At 30.7% G+C, this 25,733-nt stretch overlaps 2 protein-coding genes across 3 annotated transcripts in view; both read left to right on the plus strand.

The window, feature by feature from the left end:
- Positions 1–25,733, plus strand: part of LOC148948399 (pentatricopeptide repeat-containing protein 2, mitochondrial-like) — a 447,312-nt gene that overhangs the window by 302,788 nt on the left and 118,791 nt on the right. The window lies entirely within an intron of this gene.
- LOC148948403 (SAC3 domain-containing protein 1) overlaps positions 1–25,733 on the plus strand; it is an 81,943-nt gene that overhangs the window by 30,075 nt on the left and 26,135 nt on the right. For both annotated transcript variants that reach the window (XM_089094331.1, XM_089094330.1), the window contains exons 3-4: positions 1,756–2,121; positions 16,427–16,567. In XM_089094331.1, the coding sequence (XP_088950457.1) occupies positions 1,756–2,121; positions 16,427–16,567 (507 nt within the window). The remainder of the gene's footprint in view (positions 1–1,755; positions 2,122–16,426; positions 16,568–25,733) is intronic.

A 25,733-nucleotide genomic window follows, 5' to 3' on the forward strand; every position in this document is an offset into this window, starting at 1 on the left:
GGCTTCGACACCTATCTTAGGCCACGTATATTTCCAGACCATGACGCCCTCCCCCCAGCATCTACTCAAAGGTACCCTCAGTGTCACCACGGGAAGGTGGCCACCAACATCGAAGTAGCATAGTTAGCGCTCTCTTTTAATGCTACAGTAGCTATTTAAATGAATAGATTCGTATAATACAAAAATTTCTTATTATTTTGCTGCTAATTTGATTAATTTATGAGTAAATTAGTCCGGCTCAGTCCGGCTCAAACACTGCTACTACCGTGTTTCTGTTATTCATGAAATTGACTTACTGCTCAATTCAATGCTTTGTAGCAGTAGAAACAACGCTATATATTAGGATTTAGGAAAAAGAGAAAAGAATAGTATTTCTGTTATTAATAAATAAAAAATACTGCTAAATTGAAAAAAAAAATATACTGAATAGATTTTTCAATGACAAGTGATTAACCCCTTTTAAAACTCAAACAAACATAGCTTAATGTATTCTAAATGTCAAACCTGAAACGACTAGAATTACTATGAATGAAGTATTCTAACTTAGAATGAATAGAAATTAATTCGAAAACCACAGCTAAACTTAAAACGAAATGTATACTACAAGTAAGGGTAGTATTTCTGTCCACCAAACCCCCCAAATTGCAAGAGTGGCCTTTGCACCACTTGTAAAAAAGTACTTGTTCTTAAATGCATATAGTTCTCTCTTTTAATTTGATGGAATTTCTCATTCAACTTAAAAGATAATTATTTTCTTGTTATTATAATTTGAAATCTTGATGCAATTATCTTCTTGTTATTTAATTATCTCAAATTGTTCCTATTTGAAAATCCTGCCACTGTCCAAGAAAAACTTTGTCATCATTTTGTATATTATTAAAAAATTAACTACCCATAATGGTCACCTATTTTGACAGGTAACTGACCATTTTTCAGTGGGCCAAAACCCTGGAGTGTAGTATCAGATATAAAATTAGTTTCAAAAAAGTCCAAATCTAGGATGGAATATACTCATTGTTCTAAGGTAAAGTGGTCAAATACTCGAAAAGTACACTTTAGAAAGTTTGACTTGAGAGAGGGTGCATATTTGCACCCTAGTCTGAGCCTTTGACGCAAACTTGCAGTTTTTATTAGGGAGGGGGTCGAATGTAAGATAAACGTTAATTTTCTGACAAAAAATTGCCTAGCGAACGGTTCTTTGGTATCATTGCCAACGCCGCACCCCCTCCGGCCCTTTCTTTTTGTAGGTATGCATATGTATTTGATGTTGAAAACTGGGAAATATACAGCATAAAACAGAGACCCACTGGTAATACTTGGCTTAAGAGACAAGTTTGACTCAAGATGATACACTGTTTAATAAATATGACCTTGTATATTTTTATGAGATGTTGCATACTAGTTAAGAGATAAGCTCTTCAGTAATGAAAAAATATCATCTGTAGTAGTAAAAGCAGAATTCTCTGTGACTTGGATCGCGTGCGAAAGAGATTTACCTGGATAGGCCAGTCTTTACCAGTCTTTTTTCATTAGAATTACTTTTTTGTTTAATAAGTCAACAGATGAAAAGTAATATATAACAACTTTAAATGTTGAAAACAAATCAAATATTTTTAATTAACGTTGTCACTTAAGGTCGGCAAAAGAACTGATAATGCAAAACTACTTTTAGTAGGGCTTAAAATTTATTTCCTAGACTTGTTTTTTTTTTTCATCCCCAACCCTGCCAGCGGTATAATTGACATTTTCTTCTAGAGTTATAAAGAGGAGTGACTACGGATGGCCTTTAATTTACGAATTTATATTTGATCGCCTTCGTGCTATTAGAAAAGACGCAGTTATTCAAGGTCTTGCTGATATTAATCTGATAAAAATTCTTGAAGCCTCTGTTGTCTTCTATGTTGGTGCTGACATCTATTTCAGTCAAATTGAATTTGAACATTTTGATTCATATATGAACAGATATCATTTGAACTCAACTTTGAATCATCTAATTAGTTTATATGACCGTTTAAAAGTGATTTCTAACAATAGAATAGTTTTTGAGCAAGTGTACCTTTTAGCTGAAATCTCAAATCCGAGAGTGTTGGCACGATTTTATGGCCTGCATAATACAATTAGGTAAGTTTTATTTTTAATTAAAAAATAGTCTGTTCAGAAAATCCTCATTTTACCCGTTTTAAAACAATAGAAGTGGAGGGATTGGGAAAGGGGAAACTGCCCCCCCCCCTAGATTTGCCCCCCCCCCTAAAACATATCTGCCCCCCCCCCCTAAAAATATATTTTTGGTAATATTATTTAAAAAATTCCCCTCCTCTTAGATTTTGAAAAATACTTTTTTTCTTTAAAATTGAAAAAATTCTTGCCTCCCCTCCTCCCTAAATTTTCATGAATTGGCAGTGATCGTGCTAGGGGGAGAGAAGGAGGAATAGGTGTCCCCGGGCGCAGCCTCTAAGAGGGCGTCAAACTGATTTTTTTTTGTCAATACAGTTTTTTTGCCACCAATGGCAGTGGTAGTGGTTGGGTGGGGAGGGGGCAGAGGGGGGGGCATAAACGGACGTTGCCCCCAAATGTTTGAAAACCTAGCTACGCCTCTGTGTAACGGCATCCCTACATCAAAGTTGTTGCACAGAATTGAATATTCCTGTGAAACAGTTCGAAAACTAAGTGGATTGTTTCCTCTTAATAAGGTTAATCACTTTATAGAACTGGTTTCAAATATACAAAATCCTCTTTAGCAAGATTTTTTCCCTTTTTTTTAGACTAGATTTCGAAATAGTTTCTTCATTTTTGTTTTATATGAAGGAGTCTATTTCTGCTCCTACACAGTTCGAAATGGATGGAATGGGCTATTGTTATAATTTTATTAGCTGTATTTCTAATCTTGTAGATGTTATATTTATGAACAAAAATTGAGCCAACTAAAAGAATGTAAATAAGAAAAAAAAATATTTGTAGGAACATAGCTTGAATTTTTGAGTGATTATATATCCTCGCAAATCTTTGTCAAAGGAGAAAAACAGCATTTTGCGCGATTCACTTTCAATTTCTTAAATGCTCAAAAAGGAAACTGAAGCAACGGTAGTTTTGTTTTTAGCTTTACTGAAACTAGCTCTAATTTAATTACTGAAACTTTACTGAAAGCTAAATAACTAGCTCTTTACTGAAAACTGAGTTGTTTTTTTTTAAAGAGTAGAATCGTTTCGTAAAAGTTATTGACTTTATATCCGGTAAAAGAATATAGAGAGCTTTATGAATTATTCTTTTGTTTTTGAAGGCCACTTAAGGGTTTATTTTTCTTTTTTGTTGCATTGGTTTTGTGTTTTCAGTTAAGTGATTGTTTTTTTTAGAATTCTAAAAATATAGGAAAATTAACCGCGGAACAGTAATATTTGTTTGTTTTAATTTTCAACTCTGCTGTTTATTTTTACCAGAAAAGTTTCGTTTAAAAAAAAAAAATTATTTATGTCAAAGATATTTCTGTAGTTAGTTTGTGACACCTTTCTTTGAACGTGATGTTAACCATAGTTTTTTTTTTTTTTTTTTTTTTTTTTTTTTATTTATAAACTTACGACTATTTATAAACTTACAAAATGAGAATATGAAAATAGAGAAATATCGGACATTAGTCTTAAGCTGTAGCAAAATTGTTTTTTCTTAAATAGTTTATAAAAATTACTTGCTCGAAAGTGAAGCTTCTTCCATTTTGACTCGACAGCGAAAATGAAAAAGAAAAATATCGGAGAAATATGCTTTTTATCTATTATTTTCTTGAAATTGAAGGTTCTTCATCTACGTTGATTCAAAAGAGAGCAAGAAAAAGAAGAATATCAAATACTAGTCTAATGCTAAAACCTTCAGTTTTTTCAAATAATTTCAAGTTACTTACTGGAAATTGATGTTCCTTCCGCTGTGTCGACTCAAAAGAGAACACGAAAAAGAGAAACATCAAATGTATTCATACCAAAAGCACAATTTTTTTTTCAAATAATATGCAAATTACTTACTTGAAATTGAAGTTTTTTCTCTATATTGACCTAGAAAAGAACCTGAAAAAGATATTAGGCTTAACTGAAGCAAAGCTGTGTTTTCTTCTTCAAATAGTTCATAAATTGTTTACTTGAAATTGATGCTAGGTTTATTCCCCCCGGAAAGTCCCCTTCCCCCTGGATAATTCCCCCCCCCCCCGGGAAATCCACTCACATGTAAAATCTAGCAACCACAGAGAAAGTGTGTCAAATAAAAATAATGAAGAAAAAAGGAATATTTGGATATTATACCAATATACCAAAATACAGGCAGAATATCTGGTATAGAATGTCTTATAGTATTTATTTATATATTTTATTTTATTTTAATTCTTTTTTTGGATTTCTTGGAGTTTAATCATCATAGTAGGGTAAGATAAAGTATAACATTGGGGCTGTAGGGGTGATATCAACCCTGAAGACAAACTTATTTGACATTTCAAAGTCTTTGAACAAAACATATATCTCAAAATTTGATTCGTTGTCATAGGGGTTGTTAGAGGAGGGCCAGATAGCAGAAAAGGAACCGAGAGGGAGGCAGATTGCTCTCCAGTAGCTTTCGATCTTTAAAAAGAACACAAGAACTTTCAATATGCAATAGAATGATCCACCTCCCAAGTTTCTATAATATCCCCCTCCATTTGAAGCGGGTAGGAAAAAAGTTTTTGGCATTCTACTGGCTCTTTTTGGGGCTGCATTTTCAGGGGAAACAATAAATTTTTTCCTCTCTATATTGGAATTTCCTTATCCCAAAACTTCATATAGATTTCTGGCCAATTGGAAAGATTCGGCGCTTTTTTGAGCCCCCTTTGTTAGAGAAGGGACTGATTTCAAAGAGACCCATCCTTTGAATTGTTTTTTTTATATAGATTTTCCTTGGCCCAAGGACTTACTGAGGGTTGAGGGGGAGTGTCCTCCTCAAAAACATATTTTCTATATGAAAATAAACTACGCTGAACAAAATGGCTATCTCAAAATTTTGATTGAATGTGTTTGGGGAAATGGTAGGCGTGGAAGGGGTGTTAGTTGCCTTCCAATCACTTTCGACTATTAAAATGGGCACAAGCTACTCCAATTTCCAGTTGAATGAGCCCTTTTCGAAGCTTCTACGACAACTTCTTCGATACGAAGTGCCTTGCTCTAAAGGAAAGAATAATAAATGATACATTGTGCAAACATCGTTCTAATATGCTCACAGGGCATAACTTAAAACACTTGCCCCGAAGGTTGTGGGGGAGTGTCCTCCTCAAAAACATATTTTCTATCTGGAAATCAACTATGCTGAACAAAATGGCTATCTCAAAATTTTGATTGGATGTGTTTGGGGGAATTATGGGCGTGGGGGGGGGGTAGTTGCCCTCCAAACACTTTCGACTATTAAAAAGGGCACTAACCCTTTGAATTTCCAATCGAATGAGCCTTTCTTGAAATCTTTACGAAAACGCCTTCTATAAAAACCTTATATGCCCCCAGGGCATAACTTAAAAACCTTGCCCCGAAGGTTGTGGGGGAGTGTCCTCCTCAAAAACATATTTTCTATCTGGAAATCAACTACGCTGAACAAAATGGTCATCTCAAAACTTTGATTGGATGTGTTTGGGGGAATTATGGGTGTGGTGGGGGGGGGGGGCTAGTTGCCCTCCAATCACTTTCGACTATTAAAAAGGGCACTAGCCTTTCCAATTTCCAATCGAATGAGCCCTTTTTGAAGTTTCTACGACAACTCCTTCGATACGAAGTGCCCGGGTATGGAGAAAAAAAAAAATAAATTCATTGTGGCAACATCGTTCTTTACTTAGGCAGCGGTATTGCGCTGCCTATGAAATTGCTTAAGGATTGTTCTGGGTACCAGGCTGACTTATCGTATTTTAAACAATAGGCTGTACGAAAATATGGCTGTACGAATGGTATAATACCGCTCTCTATGGCTATAATGAAAGAAAGGTTGAGATGGCTAGTGCACGTTGTGCGGACGAAGGATGACAGATTGCCGAAGATTGTTCTTTTCGTTAGGGCTAAATGGAAAGCAGGTCGTCCTGGTCTGGGGTTGGAGGACGTCATAAATGAAGATTTAAAAGAAATGGGAACTTCGTGGGATGGTGTAAAAAGGGAAGCTTTGAATAGATTGGGATGGAGGAGAAGCGTGCGTAGCTGTGTTGGCCTCAGGCTTCTTGGTGCTGCGGCGAGCAGCACCAAGAAAAAAAATTTATAACTTACGTGTAGCTGAAGTTTTTTCTTCCATGTTGACTCAAAAGGGAGCCTGAAAAAGACAAATATCGAATATTAGTCATCTGCTTAAGAACCTTTTTTTTAAAATAATTCATACCTTACTTACGTGGAAGTGAAATCTTTTTCTTTCATGTTGACTCAAAATGGAACCTGAAAAAGACAAATATCAAATATTAGTCATCTGCTTAAAAACATTTTTTTAAAATAATTCGTACCTTACATACGTGGAACTGAAATTTTTTCTTTCATGTTGACTCAAATGGGAACCTGAAAAAGACAAATATCAAATATTAGTTGTATGCTTAAGAACATTTTTGTTTTAATTATTTATAACTTACCTACGTGACTGAAGTTATTTTTCTTCCATGTTTACTCAAAAAGGAGCCTGAAAAAGACGAATATCGAATAATAATCATCTGCATAAGAACATTTTTCAAAAATAATTCATACATTACTTCCGTGGAACTGAATTTTTTTTTCTTTCTTGTTAATTCAAAAGGGAGCCTGAAAAAGACAAATATCAAATATTAGTTTTACGTTTAAGAACATTTTTTTTTTTTCAAATTATTTATAACCTACTTACATGACTGAAGTTATTTTTCTTCCATGTTGACTCAAAAGGGAACATGAAAAAGACAAATATCAGATATTGGTCATTTTCTTAAAAAATTTTTTTTTAAATAATTCGTACCTTACATACGTGGAACTGAAATTTTTTTCTTTCATGTTGACTCAAATGGGAACCTGAAAAAGATCAATATCAAATATTAGTTGTATGCTTAAGAACATTTTTTTTTAATTATTTATAACTTACCTACGTGACTGAAGTTATTTTTCTTCCATGTTTACTCAAAAAGGAGCCTGAAAAAGACAAATATCGAATATTAATCATCTGCACAAGAACATTTTTTAAAAATAATTCATACATTACTTCCGTGGAACTGAATTTTTTTTTCTTTCTTGTTGACTCAAAAGGGAGCCTGAAAAAGACAAATATCAAATATTAGTTTTACGTTTAAGAACATTTTTTTCAAATTATTTATAACCTACTTACGTGACTGAAGTTATTTTTCTTCCATGTTGACTCAAAAGGGAACATAAAAAAGACAAATATCAGATATTGGTCATTTGCTTAAGAACATATTTTAAAAATATGTCATACCTTACTTACGTGGAACTGAAATTTGTTTCTTTCATGTTGACTCGAAAGGATACCTGAAAAACAAGTATCAAATATTAGTCTAATGCTTAAGAACTATTTTGTTTTCAAATAATTGATAACTTACGTGAAACTTAAGTATTTTTTTCTTCCATGTTGCCTCAAAAGGGAACCTGAACAAGACAAATATCAAATATTATCCATAATCTAGAGAACATTTTTTATTCAAATAAATCATACCTTACTTACGTGCAACTCAATGTTTTTTCTTTATTGTTGACTCAAAAGGAAACCTGAAAAACAAATATCAAATTTTATTCATATGCTTAAGAACATTATTTTTCAAATAATTCATACCTTACTTACGTGAAACTGAAATTTGTATCTTTCTTGTTGACTCCAAAAGAAACCTGAAAAATAATTATCAAATGTTCGGAATATGCTTAAGATCAATTTTATTCAAATAGGTTATAACTTGATTAGGTGAAACTGAAGTTTTTTCTTTCATGTTGACTCAAAACGAAACCTGAAAAATAAATATCAAATATTCATTCCCCGACCTTTATTAAAAACCGGAAAAGGAAAAATGTCCAATATTAGTCATATGCTTAAGAACATTTTTTTTCAAACAATTGATAATGTACTCACGTTGAGAATTATGCTTAAGAATAATTGTTGACTCAAAATGGCCCTTGAAAAAGACAAATATCGAATGTTAGCCATATGCTTAAGAACATTTTGTTTTGCAAATAATTTATAACTAGTCGTATGCTTAAGAAGTTTTTTTTTCAAATAATTTATAACTTACTTAGGTGTAGCTGAAGTTTTTTCTCCCATGTAGACTCAAAAGAGAACCTGAAAACCATATGCTTAAGAACAATTTGTTTTGAAACTAATTTTTCTTTGTAAATGATTTATAGCTTCTTTACGTAAAGCTGAAGTTTTTTTTTTCATGTTGGATCTAAAGGGAACCTGAAAAAGACAAGTGTCAAATATTGGTCTTATTTTCTTAAGAAATTTCCTTTTTCAAGTAATTTATAGCTTACTTACGTAAAATTGAAGTTTTTTTCTTCTAAGTTAATTCAAAAGGAACATCAAAAAGACAAAAATTAAATATTAGGCATATGCTAAAGAACAATTTTTCTTTGCAAATGATTTATAACTTTCTTACGTGAAACTGAATTTTGTTTTTTACTTCCATGTCGGTTCAAAAGGGGACCTGAAAAAAACAAATATCAAATATTAGTCATATGCTTGAGAAATTTTTTTTTCAAATTATTTATAACTTACTTACTTGAAACGGAAGTTTTTTCTTCAATATTGACTCAAGAGGGAATCTGAAAAAGACAAATATCAAATATCAGTCCAATTCTTAAGAAATTTTTTTTTTTAATAATTTATAACTTATTTACATGAAATTGAATTTTTTTTTCTTCCATGTTGACTCAAAAGGGAACCTGAATAAGACAAATGTTTAATATTGGTCATATTCTTAAGAACACTTTTTTCAATAATTCATGGCTTACTTATCTGAAACTGAGCTTTTTTTCTTCCTCGTTGACTCAAAGGAAACCTGAAAAAAAAATGGATATCAATTATTATTCATATACTTAAGAACTTTTTTTTCAAATAATTCATAACTTACTTACGTGAAACTGAAGTTTTTTTAAGTTGACTCAAAAAAGACCTGAAAATACAAAAATCATTATTAGTCATATGCTTAAGAACAATTTTTCAAATAATTCATAACTTACTTACATAAACTAAAGTTATTTTCTTCCATGTTGACTCAAAAGGGAACCTGAAAAAGAGAAATATCAGATATTAGTCAGATACTTAAGAACAATTTAGATGACTGACTTACACGAAAGAACAATTTAGACGATCAAATAACTGACTTAAGAGTAAATGAAGTTTTTTTTTCTTCCATGTTGACTCAAAAGGGAACCTGAAAAAGTCAGACATCAAATATTAGTCACTTGCTTAAGATAAATTTTTTTTTCAACTAATTTATAACTTACTCAAGTCAAAGTGAAGTTTTTTTCTTTCAAGTTCTCTCGAAAGGGAACTTGAAAAAGAAAATATCATATATTAGTCATATGCTTAATACTATTTTTTTTAAATAATCTATAACTTTATTACGTGAAGCTTAAAAGTAATTATAACTTACTTACGTGAAACTGACGTTTTTGTCTTCCATATTAACTCAAAAGGGAACATTGAAAAGACAAATATTTAATATTAGTCATATGTTTAAGAACCATTTTTTTTATTTAATTTATGACTTAGTTACGTGAAACTCAAGTTATTTCCCTCCATTTTGACTCAAAGGGAAACCTGAAAAAGATAAATATAAAATATTAGTCATAAGTTTAAGAACAATTTTTTTTCAAATCATTTGTAACTTACTTAGCTGAAACTGAAGTTTTTTTCTTTCTTGCTGACTCAAAAGTAAACCTGAGAAGGACAAATATCAAATATTAGTCACAATCTTAAGAACAATTTTTTTGAAATAATTCACAACTTACTTTCGTCAAACTGAAGTTTTTTCTTCTGTGTTGACTCAAAAGGGAACCTTAAAATGACAAATATCAGTTATTAGTCATATGCTTAAGAACAATTGTTCTTGCAAATGATTTATAACTTACTTACGTGATACTAAGGTTTTTTACTTTCATGTTGGCTAAAAATGAAACCTGAAAAAGACCAATATTAAATATTAGTCATATGCTTGAGAAAATTCTTTTTTTCAAATTATTTATAACTTATTTACTTGAAACTAAAGTTTTGTCTTCCATATTGACTCAAAGGGGAACCTGAAAAAGTGAAATATTAGATATCAGAGAAATGTCAGATACTTAAGAACAATATACTTTGTCTTACAAGAAAGAACAATATAAAAATAAAAACACTATCCAAATAATCCACTATACTCCTTCACATACCTCAAACAACAAAAGAAAAGAAGAAAAAAAAATGACGAATAATAGCTTAGAACTCATTAATAGGATACATTTTTTCCTTGACTTTATTTCTAAATTTTTCAAACCATTTTATATCATTAATTATCACATTATTACTAGTCCATAAATTTATAAATAAAATATAAATAATGCTTACGAACAATTTCTCTTAAGCATAAAACAATTTCTTAAGCATATGCTTAAGAATATTTTTTTCAAGTAATGTATAACCCACTTACATGAAACTGAAGTTTTTCTCTTCATATTAAATCAAAAGGGAACATGAAAAAGGCAAATATCAAATATTAGTCATATGCTTAAGAACAATTTTTTTAAACAGTAAGTAGAAACAACGGGGAAATTTTTTATACAAGACAGTAGAACGCAACTTTTAAATGAATATTTCGACACTATATCCAAGGGCCTTCGTCAGCAAAAGAAACGAACAGAAAAAAAAATATAAAAGAAACTTACATTAAAATTCGATCATTAAAACTGAAAAAAAGTTTTTTTTTATCTTTTAAAACAGCGCTAATATCATTACTTCAAGGAAGTTCAACCAGGACTGGTACACCAAGCGAAGTGGAGAAAGAACAATTCATTCAAATGGAATAAAAGTACTTACAGACAAGCTTTCAACAACAAGAATAGATTGCGAGGTTTTAATGTCCCTAGTCAAAATTTGTAATAAGTATGCAATGTATTTTCAGTTCCGGAATTCTTTTTATCCACCAAAAAATTGTCTTCCTATGAGAGCACCGCTATCCCGATTATTAGCGAACATTTATGTAGAACACCTTGAAAATTAGGCCTTAAATTCATATTTTTTAGAACATGTCTATCGGGGGCGTTATATGGATGATGTAATATTGCTCTGGAATTATGGGGAAAATGAACTTAGGGGCTTTCTAGATCACCTTAATACATATGACCAAAATTTACAATTTACCTTAGAAATTGAAAATGCAAATAAATTACCGTTTCTGGATGTATTAATTATTCGTAGCATTGATAAAATAGATTTTACAATTTACAGAAAATCCACACAAAATGACAGATGTCTACATTTTAAATCCAATCACCCCCCCCCCCACAAGTTAAAAGAGGTGTTGTTACATCTCTTGTCGATCGTCCCTAAACATTTACTCTGATTCTCATATCACAGATGAACTAAGCTTCATTAGCGAAATACTTTTTGGAAAAGGTTATCCTATTGTCTTTATTAACAATATGATTAGCTGAAGATTGGCAAGACACTTCCGTAAAATCAAGAGCCTTTTAACATATGAAAATCCTGCCAAACCTACAAATATAATTTACCTTCCATATATTCCAAAAGTCACTACAAGTTTAAAAAAAGTTTGCACACAAAATAAATTTTATGTCGTATTTACAAATAATTTTAAAATCATGAATTTCCTTAGCTCTGGTAAATATATAACCCCAGTTACTTGCCAAAGAGGGATTTATCAAATACTATGTGACCGTGGCCATTTTTATGTTGGTAGAACCCATCAAAATTTAGAAAAGCGCCTACAACAACACCAATAAGACATAACTAAAGATTTTAATTCTAATAGTACAAATAATTCTTTTGATTGTGCTTTAAGCAGTCACATCTATGATAACCCTAGCCATAAAATGCTTTTTGAAGAAACTTGCCTTATTAGCAATGATTTAGGCATAAAACAGGTTGTTCGAGAGGCAATTGTAATTAAGATCAAAATAAACAGTAATATTTCTTTAAATAGAGATTCCGGGGAATATTTGCTTAATGCCCTATACACAAATTTAATTAAAAATGGTTTAATTAATTAAATTAAAATACCAGTAAATAATTCCACTCAACCTCTTACGAATAGACCATCTAGGCTGGCTGCCAAGATGGTGAGATTAGCTTTAAAAGCTTGTCTGTAAGTATTTTCATTCCATTTGAATGAATTGTTCTTTTTCCATTTCGCTTGGTGTACCAGTCCTGGTTGAACTTCCTTGAAGTAATGATATTAGGGCTGTTTTAAAAATTAAAAAAAAAACTTTTTTCAGTAATAATGATCGAATTTTAATGTAAGTTTCTTTTATATTGTTTTTTTCTCTCTTAGTTTCTTTTACTGAGGACGGCCCTTGGATATAGGGTCGAAATATTCATTTAAAAGTTGCGTTCCACTGTCTTGTATAAAAAATTTCCCCGTTGTTTCTACTTATTGCTTATGGTGGAAAGGCAGTGTGGTTTTTGTCGCTATTTACGTCTAACAATTTTTTTTAATAGTTTATAACTTGCTTACGGGAAACTGAAGTTTTTTTCCCTCCATGTTGACCCAAAACGAAACCAGAGAAAGAAAAATATCAAATATTAGTTATAAGTTTAAGAACAACTTTTTTTTCCTTCTGCGTTGACTCAAAAGGAAACCTGAAAAAGAAAAATAAATATGTTTAAGAAATTAATAAAGAAATTTTCTTAATTATTAGTCATATGTTTAAGACATTTTTTTTCTCAAATAGCTTATAACTGACTTATGCGAAACTGAATTTTTTTTCTTCCATGTTAAACTCAAAAGGGAACATGAAAAAGAGAAATTTCAGATATTAGTCAGATACTTGAGAACAATTTTTTTTCTTACAAATACTTTTTAACTTACTTACGTGAAACTAAATTTTTTTCCTCCTTGTTGACTCAAAAGGGAACCTAAAAACGAAAAATATAAAATATTAGTCAAATGCTTAAGAACATTTCTTTCAAATAATTTATAACCTACTTACGTGAATATGAAGTTTCTTTTCTTTCATATTGACTCAAAAGGGAACGTGAAAAAGAAAAACATCAAATATTAGTCGTATGCTTAAGAAGATGTTTTTTTTTCAAATAATTCATAACTTACTCAAAGTGAAACTGAGGTCTTTTTCTTCCATGTTGACTCAAAAAAGAACCTGAAAAAGACAAATATCGAATGTTAGTCATACACGTCAAAACAATTTATTTTGCAAATAGTTTCTAACTTACTTACATGAAACTGATGTTTTTCTTCCCTTTTGACTTAAAAGCAAACCTGAAAAGGATAAATATCCAATAATAGTTATCTGCTTAAGAACTTTTTTTCAAATACTTCATAATGTATTCACGTTAAGACTAACGTGAAATTGAAGTTTTTTTCTTCCATGTTGACTTAAAAGCAAACCTGAAAAGGATAAATATCCAATAATAGTTATCTTCTTAAGAACAATTTTTTCAAATACTTCATAATGTATTCACGTTAAGACTAACGTGAAATTGAAGTTTTTTTCTTCCATGTTGACTTAAAAGCAAACCTGAAAATTATGAATATACAATAATAGTTATCTGCTTAAGAACTAATTTTCAAATAATGCATAACTTACTTACGTGAAACTGAAGTTTGTTTTTCTTCCATGTTGACTTAAAAGCAAACCTGAAAAGGATAAATATCCAATGTTAGTCATATGCTTAAGAACACTTTTTTTCGAATAATTCATAATGTACTCACGTTAAGAATTCGGCTTAGGAACAATTTTTTTTCAAATAATTTATAACTTACTTCTGGGAAACCGAAATTTTTTTTTCTTCCATGTTGACTCAAAAGGAAACCCGAAAAATAAAAAAATAGCAAATATTAGTCATATGCCTAAGTTTTTTTTCAAATAATTTACAACTGACAGGAAACTGAAGTTTTTTTCTTCCATGGTGACTCAAAATGGAACCTGAAACAGACAAATATCTAATATTAGCCATATGCTTAAGAACAGTTTTTTTTTCAAATAATTCATAACTTACTTATGTGAAACTGAAGTTCTTTTTTTTCCTTGTTTACTCAAAAGGGAACCTGAAAAAGAAAAATGTCAAATATTAGATGCTTAAGAACAATTTTTTTCAGATAAATTCTAATTCACTTACGTGAAACTGAAGTTTTTTCTTCCGTATTTGCCTCAAAATGAAATCTGGAAAAATAAATATCAAATATCATTCATAAGCTTATGAATTTTTTTCTAATAATTTATAATTTACTTTCGTGACACTGAAGTTTTTTTCTTCGCTTTTAACTGAAAAGAAAACCTTAAAAAGAGAAATATCAGATATTAGTCTTATGCTTAAGAGCATTTTTTCAAATAAATTACAATTTACTTATGTGAAACGTAAGTTTTTATCTTCCTCGTTGACTCAAAAGGAAACCCGAAAAAGATAAATACCAATTATTAGTCATATGCTTAAGAACTTTTTTTCAAATAATTCATAACTTACTTACGTAAAACTGAAATTTTTTCTACTAAGTTGACTCAAAAGGGAATAGGAAAAAGAAAAACATCAAATATTAGTCATATGCTTAAAAACAATTTTTTTTGCGAATCATTTTTAACTTACTTACGTGAAACTGAAGCTAGTTTTCTTCCATGTTGACTCTAAGGGATAGCTGAAAAAGATCAAATATCAAATATTAGCCATATGCTTAAAATCTATTTTTTTCGAATAATTCATAACTTATTTACGCGAAACTTAAGCTTTTTCTTCCATGGTGACTCAAAAGGGAACCTGAAAAAGATAAATTTCAAACATTAGTCAAATGCTTAAGAACAGTTTTTTTTAAATTGTTCATAACTTACTTGAAAAATATTAGTCATACGCTTAAGCACAACGGTTCTTTTTCAAATAATTTAAAATTTACTGATTTAAAACTGAAATTTCTTTCACCTTGTCAACTCAAAATTGTTTCTAAAAATGGGAAATATAAAAAATTAGTCGTATTCGAAAAAAGAAACTTTTAAAGTTATTCATAAGTTACTCACTGGAAACTGTACTTTTTCCTTACGTTTTATATTTTCCGTATTAAAAATAGACCTTTAAAAGCAATGTGTTTAGTATTAATCAAATAATTCCAGGTTGTAGTCCGACTCTAGGCAAAATTAGTCAATACCTGGTGAGTAATTAACTGAAACTACTTCTCTTGTTCGAAGCATTAATTTTTTCAATTTAGTGTTAAACCTTTGAATATTCAATCCTTTAGCAAGTGTTTTGTATGTTGTCGCACTTGTATCTGACTAGTACCTTTATCTTCATGAACAGCAAAAAACTAAAGTGACACGCATATTACTGCCGCATATAGCCTTTCATTTTAGTATGACGTCATCCTACCTTATGACTCCATCATCGCGATATTTTTCTTTGAAAATTACGTCATCCAATTTTTCGAACGCATCATACGTAAAACAGGACTCATAATAGCTGCTATCTCTTGCCCTTACTTGAAACGAAAGTTTCTTCCTAAATGTTGACCCATCCAAGAAATTGAAAACAGATATACACAGGAAATTAGTTTTACTCTAAAATACAAAAGGTTTATCAAATAGCTTACAACTTATATGATCGAAACAGGTTTTTACTCCATACTCACTAAAATATAAAAAAAGAAGAATAATCAAATATTCGACATATGCCAAAAAAAAATTTCTCAAATGATTTTTAACTTACGTTCCTGAAATTCTTCCTCTGTGTTGACTCAAAGGAGAGCCAGAAAATAGTACTAACATAGTACTATAGTGATATTAAATTAGATATTGTTATGGTTGCCACAAATAATTCCCTAGACTATTCTTAAAACCTGACTTTTTTTTAATCTGGACTATTTGAAAATGAAGTTGCAAGTTAAAAAATATATATACTATGTACAAGAATAATGACCAAGTGGCAACACCTCCTAAAACTTACTGATACTATCCTATTCGGGATGACTTTTAGGACATCTTAAATAAATATATAAGCATCAGTAATGAATAAACAACTAATAACTAAGTTCAGAGTCCCAATAAACTTGATAAAAAGATCTTTAATCACGTACTTACCACCTTTAAGAATTTCATTAATTTTAGTGGGAGAAGCAATGGGCGTTTTGGTAATTTCTAGCCGCTTTTGCGCCCTACTAACTTGCTGCTAGCACTAACATTGGAGTTCAAAAACTCCCTATTATCAATTTGTTGCGTTTATCTTCATTTTCAGGTTTATGTTCAAGTATTTTGTTTTTATAGTAATGACAATTTTATTTTAGGGGCGATCCTGGAGTAAAAACTGCTTACAGCGTTAGCCTTGGTTGCAGCATAGGCTTTGTGCATCAAGCATTCCAAAAACTAGGTTCTTTGTCGAATCTAGCAGCTCTTACTCTGTGCCTCCATCTACCTCAACTAAGAAGGTAAAGTAACCTTATCTTTTTTAATTGACAAGTTAGGTTCTGATACAAGTCAAATTGTTCTATGGTTGCAGGCTTGTACGTCCCAAATTGAAAAAATGTCTTCATGTTCGCGATTGTTTGGTTTGACCCGGTTTCGAATGAGATTTGAAAATCTATATTTCTCCGACTGGAAGATTACACTGATAAAATTTGTGATGGGACGGTGGGAAATGTTCTGACTTTAATTCCAACTTATAGTAGGCTACTGGTGCCAGTGCAATTACGCTGATTCTTAGCCAATAGAGATTTCTATCATATCAACGTCTTACAATTATTGTGACTGCTGTAGAAATTTAGACGGTGGCTTTTTCAATCGGAAATTAGCCTTTTAGCATTTGTTTAAAAGCAGGAAGTAATTGGAAGGCAGCCAACCCCTGTCCCCTGTTATTTTTTGCCCGAAAGCATTCCTGTAAATGCCTCGTGGTATCAGATCAAAATTTTTGGATAATCATCTTGTTCAAAATAGCCAGAATGTGTATTTTGCCAATATGCATGCCACAAGGGTCGAGACCTCAGAAGCACCAGAGACAATGGCCCTAAATTGTGTAGATTATCCATTGTTCATAGATTTTAGTAGAAAAGGTAGTATGTTTGGTCTTGGTTGTTGAATCAGATTGGGACTTCTAGGGATTGTCTGATAAGCCATAATTCCCCTTCGGTATGCTCTTGAAACGACATACGCGACTGAGTAAATGAAAGGATGCTTTATGCAATCAAGTTTAGAGTGTATTTTATCTGTAATAGCTTGGGAATGGCTTGGTTGATTAAATTAAAACTTACAGGGTGCCTTGAGAGGGGTGAGCTAAATAGACCTCAAATTTTTACTTGGGAGAGGGAGAAGAGATAGATTGAAGGACATGAAAGTCCTTGTACATAGTGGCGAGTAGAGTCCTAGGTTCTATTTTGCTTAGACATATAGGAAATACTTTGCTTAGACATATAGGAAATACTTTGCTTAGACATATAGGAAATACTTTGCTTACACATATAGGAAATACTTTGCTTACACATATAGGAAATACTTTGCTTAGACATATTGGACATATAGGAAATACTTTGCTTAGACATATAGGAACCATTGAAGGGTATCAAATTGAATAAACTATATATATATATATATATATATATATATATTGGGTTACCAGACGGGTTTCTGAGCCAAAACCTTTCAGTGCCAAAACTTTTTATCGTCAAGTATTTTAAGTCACGTATTCAAAAGGTTTAGGGAGCCTTCTGTAAAAAGTACTGGTTTCAGTCATAGGGTAAGAAAATCATTTTTTTCGTATAAATTATTTTTTTTAGTAAAAATACATCCAAGCCACGCAAATTTCTGACTCAAAAATTGTCAAACACTAATAACCTCTAGGCTGAAGGTACCTTGCATCTTGTATTGAATTGATGGCATATGGTGTCAAATCATTTACCTAAAAAAAACTCTATTTGCGAAAAAGGGTATAGCATTTGCGAATTGGACTGTATGGACGATATTAATTGTTTATTGAATAATAGGGTTGTGAATGATCCTAATTAGTGATCGGATCATATGAAGGTGGTAAAAAAGGGTTAAACTGATTAGCAGTTAAGGTAAACCCGAAAGGTTGTTAAGTCGTTGCTCATTTATTATAAATTGGGAATAGCATCAATCTATGGGAATGGTTAACGATGATAAAATGGCCCTGTGAGTTGACCTAGCTTTACTTCACTGATGTGTTCTGTATAATACACAAGTACCGTTTGAACAGTGTTGTCAATATAAAATATGGTCTAACGTTATATTATGCTAAAAAGTTGATACTAATAGAAATGTAGATGTCAAGAACAGAATTTCAATAATGAAATTCAGAACAACACTTGGAAATCCCTGCAAATCAAGTAGTGAGGTGTATGTGAGTATGAAACGTCAAGGATCATAAGCACCAATGACCCTAACCACCAGGGACCTCAACCTCCAATGGTCCTTTATCTCGGACCTCCAAGGGGGTCCCCCCTAACTTTTTGGCCCCCTCCCCCATTTTTTTTGAAGTTTTTTTAACTTTTTTTATTATTTTTTTTAACATGATATATTTTTTCAACTTTTTTCTACATCTCTTAGAGTGACATGTAACATACTTAAAACATAAAAAAATCACATCTAATATTTTCCAAATTCAAAATGAGAATGATATAGAAATGTTAGTCGTGACTTTGATTATTAGAAAAATATTGATTGTATAGCACCTTTTTTTATTGGGCTATATTTTTTTTGTGACTTCGAAATTATTCAACTTTTTTTTTACGTATCTTAAAATGACATGAAATATGCTTATGGCTCTAAAAATTGTACTCTATGCTTGCTCAGAGACACGATTCGGCTTTCCCACTAGTACTCTATGTCCGGGTATCGACATTACCTAGTTTATTGCATGTATTAAATCAGTATTTTTTACACAGTGGAACAATAAACACAACTCATATCTCTAAACAGTGAAGATGAAGCATTTTAAGAAAGTATGTTCACATGATATTGTTATTGTAGCATTGAATGCTGACAAGGAGAAGTATTTAAACTTCGAAATAAGTACAAGTGGTAGCACTATCGGAAACGTATGCGTGCATTGTCATGACAGTAAGGAATTAAATTTCCTTGGAGTACCAAAAAAAATTCAACTCTTATGATGGTGGATATGCAAGATTGAGATCCCCGGAGATGATTGCACTCAAAGAGAATTCCAACATAAAAATAATAGTTGATGAAGAGGGGCATCTTCTTGCTAGTGCTTGTGGTAATATGTTACCCAGTGTTAAACCATAACGTTAGCTTTCGGGTATTAGCATTCAAATGAAAGCAAAGAGGAAAAGAAAGGCCTACTCTTCTACTAATGTCATAAACAATATCTTGTCTACGTCCCGAAACTGTTACCTATGTAAAAATAATGTTGTAATAGACAGTGAAACCACCGGGAAGAATAAAAAGGGCATTGGTAGAAAATATCACTAAGGAATATAAAGATAAATCGATAAAAAACAAAGTACCAGCAAACGTTACAACCATTGATCAAACAGTCACTGAACCAAATAATACCAAAGACGAAACGCATATTGAACCTGTCGGTGACACACCAGTAAAAATTGTGTATGACTCAGAATGGAATAATGACTAATCTACTGATTACGAGCTAAGAGAAGACAATAGCTACAATATTAAGAGAGAAGATGGTGAAATATTTTATGGACCAGATTCAAAATGTCCAAAGTTGTTCATTGATATTAATAAAGTATAATAATATATTTTTTGTGTTAATATTCTATATGACAGTATTTCATTAAAAAAATATTATGCATTACATTGTTATGTGTTCATTATTTTTAGAATAAGCTAGCATATCAAACGTTTAGAATGTCTATTAAAACATACAATATCAAGAGAGAACATGGTGAACTATTTTATGGACCAGATTCAAAATGTCCAAAGTTGTTCATTGATATTAATAAAGTATAATAATATGTTTTTTTAATATTATACATGACATTATTTCATTAAAAATATATTATGCATTACATTGTTATATGTTCATTATTTTTAGAATAAGCTAGCATATCAAACGTTTAGAATGTCTATTAAAACATCGGAAATGTAAGAAAAAGAATTTGTCTTCATCACAAGCTGGAAAAAAAAATTAACACGGAGAAAATATGAGTATAAGAAAGAGTAAATTTTCTACCAACATCTATTGACAGTTACTTAGGATAGTATTGAGTAAATCTAAGTATCACTGAGTACAAACTCATTATCAATGTCTTTTGACTGATACGTTTGATTACACTGACATACTTTATGTATAAACTGAACAAATTCTTTATTAACAGTCTTTATCGATATCATTTGTCGGATACGTCGGATAACATTCACAAAATCTATCTATTAGAATGAATAAATTCTTTATCATCATCCGTTGTCGGATTTGTCATTATGAAAAAATTATAAGTAAGTAAGTAACAAACTCTTTCTCAAATTCACCTCTTGGATACACAATACAGAAATTATGAAACAAATTTGATTTCCAGACTTCATTTGCATGCAATAGATACCGAGAGTTCTATAACTCCTCCCTGCAATGAATTCTATGGGTTTTATGACTCCTCCCCACAATGAATTCAGATGGTTTTACGACTCATCCCCCTAGTCATAACTCTATTCAACCTTGAGCGAAGGTATAAAAGTTTGATGAAGTACTTCTCTATTTAACAACTACATTAATAGCTTCCAATATGATAGGACTACATGATAAAGAGTATATTTGTTTAACAAAATCATCTTGTGGTATTATATTTGAATGTGAATTTTTGTTATTGTCTATGGAACACGAAGAAATTGACTGTTATCATTGGATAGTGAACTATAATATGTTTGAGTGTGACAAAAGCTTGTGGAGTACTACATTACGTCGTATAAACAGACTGGGATTCTACGATAGAGTGATTACCCCTCTTAATAATAGTGGTCAGGAACTGAGAAATGTTCAGGAGGAAGTCAGTAAAATTTGCAGCTTTTTCGAGGTTGAAGCACTCTACCTAAAGGGTAATGTACCTACAGATAAAGTTTTAATTCAAAAGTCTGACCCTAGGATTCCACTTTTCAATCTAGAAGAGTTTAAGTGTCCTAAATTTGAAGGGACTGTTCACAGTCTTGAATAAGAGGCCTGTATCTTTGGGCAATGGACACGAGAGGACATACCTGAACGCGTAAAATGCCTTGGCTACGGTAAAAACTACTCTATGTCGTGTAAATGTTTTTTCTCGTTGTTTAAGGATGAACTTTAAGTACTATTTTTATAAAAATAAGTGTTTTTTCTCAAAAATATCTATTAATATGTTTAAACAATAAATATCTTTACGCTTAACATTTCATTAATCTTTAGAGTAACTCTATTCATTCATTAAATTATGAATAAATTGTAAGTAAGTAACAATGTCTTCCTTGAACTCACTTTTTGGTAACAAAACACGGAAATTTCGTTCATAAAGTTAGAAAAAAATTATAAGTAACTAACAAACTCTTTATAGTTTTCACCTCTTGGATACACAATACGGAAATTTCATTCAAGAAACTATAAAAAAATTGTAAGTAAGCAACAAACTCTCTTCAATTTGCCGTTTGGATACAAAATTCCGACATTTCATTCAAGAAATAAAATAAAATAATTGCAAAAAAACTTTCTTGAATTCGCTTCCTGGACGCAAAGCATATATTTCATTCAAGAAATTATGAAAAAATCGCAAGTAAACAAACTCTTTCTTGAATTCGCTTCATGGATACAATACCTATATTTCATGCAACAAATTAGGAAAAAATCTTAAGTAAGTAACAAACTCTTTATTGTCTTCACCTATTGGATGCACAATACGGAAATTTCATCAAGAAATTATGAAAAATTGTAAGTAAGTAACAAACTTTTTCTTGAAGTCACCTCTTGGATACACAATGCAGAAATTTCATTCAAGAAATTATGAAAAAATTGTAAGTAAGTAACATTCTTTCTTAAATTCGCCTCCTGGATATACAATACAGACATTTTATTCAAGAAATTATGACAAAATTCTAAGTACGTAACAAACTCTTTCTTAAATTAGCCGTTTGAATGCACAATACAGCAATTTAATTCAGGAAATTATGAAAAATATTGTAAACAAACTCTTCCTGAATTTACCTCTTGGATACACAATATGGAAATTTCCCTCAAGAAATTATGAAAAAAAATTGTAAGTAAGTAACAAACTCTTTCTTGAATTCTCCTCCTGGATACACAATACAGACTTTTCATTCGAGAAATTATAAAAAAATATTGTAAGTAAGTAACAAACTTTTTATTGATTTCACCTCTTGGATACACAACACAGATATTTCATTCTAGACATTATGAAAAAATCGTAAGTAAATAACAAATTCTTTATTGTTTTCACCTCTTGCATACACAATAGGGAAATTTCATTCAATAAATTATGAGAAATTGCAAGTAAGTAACAAACTCTTTCTTGAAGTCACCTCTTGGATACACAATGCAGAAATTTCATGCAATAAATTATGAAAAAATTGTAAGTAAGTAACAAATTCTTTCTTGAAGTCACATCTTGGATACACAATGCAGAAATTTCATTCAAGAAATTATGACAAAAATCTAAGTAAGTAACAAACTCTTTCTTGCATTCGCCGTTTGAATGCATAATACAGAAATTTAATTCAGGAAATTGTAAAAAAAAATGTATACAAACTCTTTCATTAATTCACATCTTGGATACACAACGGGGAAATTTAATTCAAAAAATTATGAGAAAATTCTAAGTAAATAACAAACTCTTTCTCGAATTCGCTTTTTGCATGCACAATAAAGAAACTTAATTAAGAAAATTATGAAAAAATTGTAAGCAAACTCTTTCCTGAATTCACCTCTTGGATACACAACATGGAAATGTTACTCAAGAACTTATGAAAAAATTGCAAGTAAGTAACAAACTCGTTCTTGAATTCTCCTCCTGGATACACAATACAGACATTTCATTCGAGAAATTATAAAAAAATATTGTAAGTAAGCAACAAACTATTTATTGATTTCACCTCTTGGATATACAATACAGATATTTCATTCAAGAAATTATGAAAAAACTGCAATTAAGTAACAAACTCTTTATTGTTTTCACCTATTGGATACACATTAGGGAAATTTCATTCAAGAAATTATGAGAAAATGTAAGTAAGTAACAAACTCTTTCTTGAATTCGCCGTTTGAATGTACAGTACAGACATTTAATTCAGAAAATTGTAAAAAAAAATTGTAAACAAACTCTTTTTCGAATCCACCTCTTGGATACACAATATTGAAGTTTCATTCAAGAAATTATGATAAAATTCTATGTAAGTAACAAACTTTCTTGAATTCGCTGTTTGAATGCACAATACAGAAATTTAATTCAGGAAATTATGAAAAAATTGTAAACAAACTATTTCTTGAATTCACCTCTTGGATACACAACATGGAAATGTCACTCAAGAACTTATGAAAAAAATTGTAAGTAAGTAACAAACTCTTCCTTGAATTCTCCTCCTGGATACACAATACAGACATTTCATTCAAGAAATTATAAAAACAAATTGTAAGTAAGTAACAAACTCTTTATTGATTTCACCTCTTGGATACACAATACAGATATTTCATTCAAGAAATTACGAAAAAATTGCAAGTAAGTAACACACTTTTTATTGTTATCACCTATTGGATACACATTAGGAAAATTTCATTCAAGAAATTATGAGAAATTGTAAGTAAGTAACAAACTCTTTCTTGAACTCACCTCTTGGATACACAATGCAGAAATTTCATTCAAGAAATTATGAACAAATTGTAAGTAAGTAACAAATAGCCTGCTGGATACACAATACAGACATATCATTCAAGAAATAATGGCAAAACTCTAAGTAAGTAACAGACTCTTTCCTAAATTTGCCGTTTGAATGCACAATACAGAAATTTAATTCAGAAAATAATGAAAAAATTGTAAACAAACTCTTTCTTGAATTCGTTTCCTGGACATACAATACGGTAATTTCATTCAAGAAATTAATAAAAAAATTGTAGACAAACTTTTTCTTGATTTCTCCTCAAGGATACACAAAACGGAAATTTCATTCAAGAGGTTATGAAAAAATTGTAAGTAAGTAACAAACTCTTTCTTGAATTAGGTTCACTCTAATTGAACCTAAATTAACCCTACTTTTTGCATATCTCTCTTTGCATGTATCCACGAGGTGAATTCAAGAAAGAGTTTGTTACTTACTTAAATTTTTTTTATAATTTCTTGAATGATGTGTCTGTAATGTGTATCAAAAATGTGAATTCAAGAAGGAGTTTGTTATTTACTTACAATATTCTAATAATTTCTTGAGTGAAGTTTCTTTATTGTTTATCCAAAAGGCAAGTTAAAGAAAGAGTTTGTTACTTATTTACAATGTTTTCCTAATTTACTTAATGGAATTTCTGTACTGTTAGCCATGAGACGAATTCAAGAAAGAGTTTGTTACTTACTTACAATTTTTTCATAATTTCTTGAATGAAATTTCCCTATTGTGTAGCCTTGAGTAGAAATCAAGAAAAGGTTTGTTTACAATTTTTTTCATAATTTCTTGAATCAAATTACCGTATTGTGTATCCTTGAGGAGAAATCAAGAAAAATTTTGTTTGCAATTTTTTTCATAGTTTCTTGAATGAAATTACCGTATTGTATGTCCAGGAAACGAGTTCAAGAAAGACTTTGTTTACAATTTTTTTATTATTTCCTGAATTAAATTTCTGTATTGTGCATTCAAACGGTGAATTTAGGAAAGAGTTTGTTACTTAGAATTTTGTCATTATTTCTTGAATGAAATGTCTGTATTGTGTATCCAGGAGGCAAATTCAAGAAGGAGTTCGTTACTTACTCACAATTTTTCATGTTTTCTTGAATGGAATTTCTCTATTGTATGTCAAAAAGATGAGTTCAAGAGCGATATTCTTACTTACTCCTAATTTTTCATAATTTTTTGAATAAAATTTTCGTAATTTGCATCCAAAAGGTGTCACAAAAAGTAGTATTATTACTTACTTCAGTTTGTTTATAGTTTCTTGAATGAAACACCTTCGTTATTCATCCAAGAGGTGAAACAATAAAGAATTTTTTACTTACTTACAATTTGTTTTTATAATTTCTTGAATGAAACGTCTGTATTGTGTATCCTGGAGGAGGATTCAAAAAAGAGTTTGTTACTTACTTACAACTTTTTTCATAAGTTCTTGATTGGAATTTCCATGTTGTGCATCCAAGAGGTGAATTCAAGAAAGAGCTTGTTTACAATTTTTTTTCATAATTTCCTTAATTAAATTTCTGTATTGTGCATTCAAACGGCGAATTCAAGAAAGAGTTTGTTACTTACTTACAATTTTCTCATAATTTCTTGAATGAAATTTCCATATTGTGTATCCAAGAGGTAAATTCAAGAAAGAACTGGTTTACAATTTTTTTTATATAATTTCCTGAATTAAATTTCTGAATTGTGCATTCAAACGGCGAATTCAAGAAAGAGTTTGTTACTTACTTAGAATTTTGTCATAATTTCTTG

This window comes from Artemia sp. Qi Xiang Cuo, chromosome 9, assembly GCF_049724085.1.
Source record: "Artemia sp. Qi Xiang Cuo chromosome 9, ASM4972408v1, whole genome shotgun sequence".
Classification (NCBI taxonomy): Eukaryota; Metazoa; Arthropoda; class Branchiopoda; order Anostraca; family Artemiidae; genus Artemia; species Artemia sp. Qi Xiang Cuo.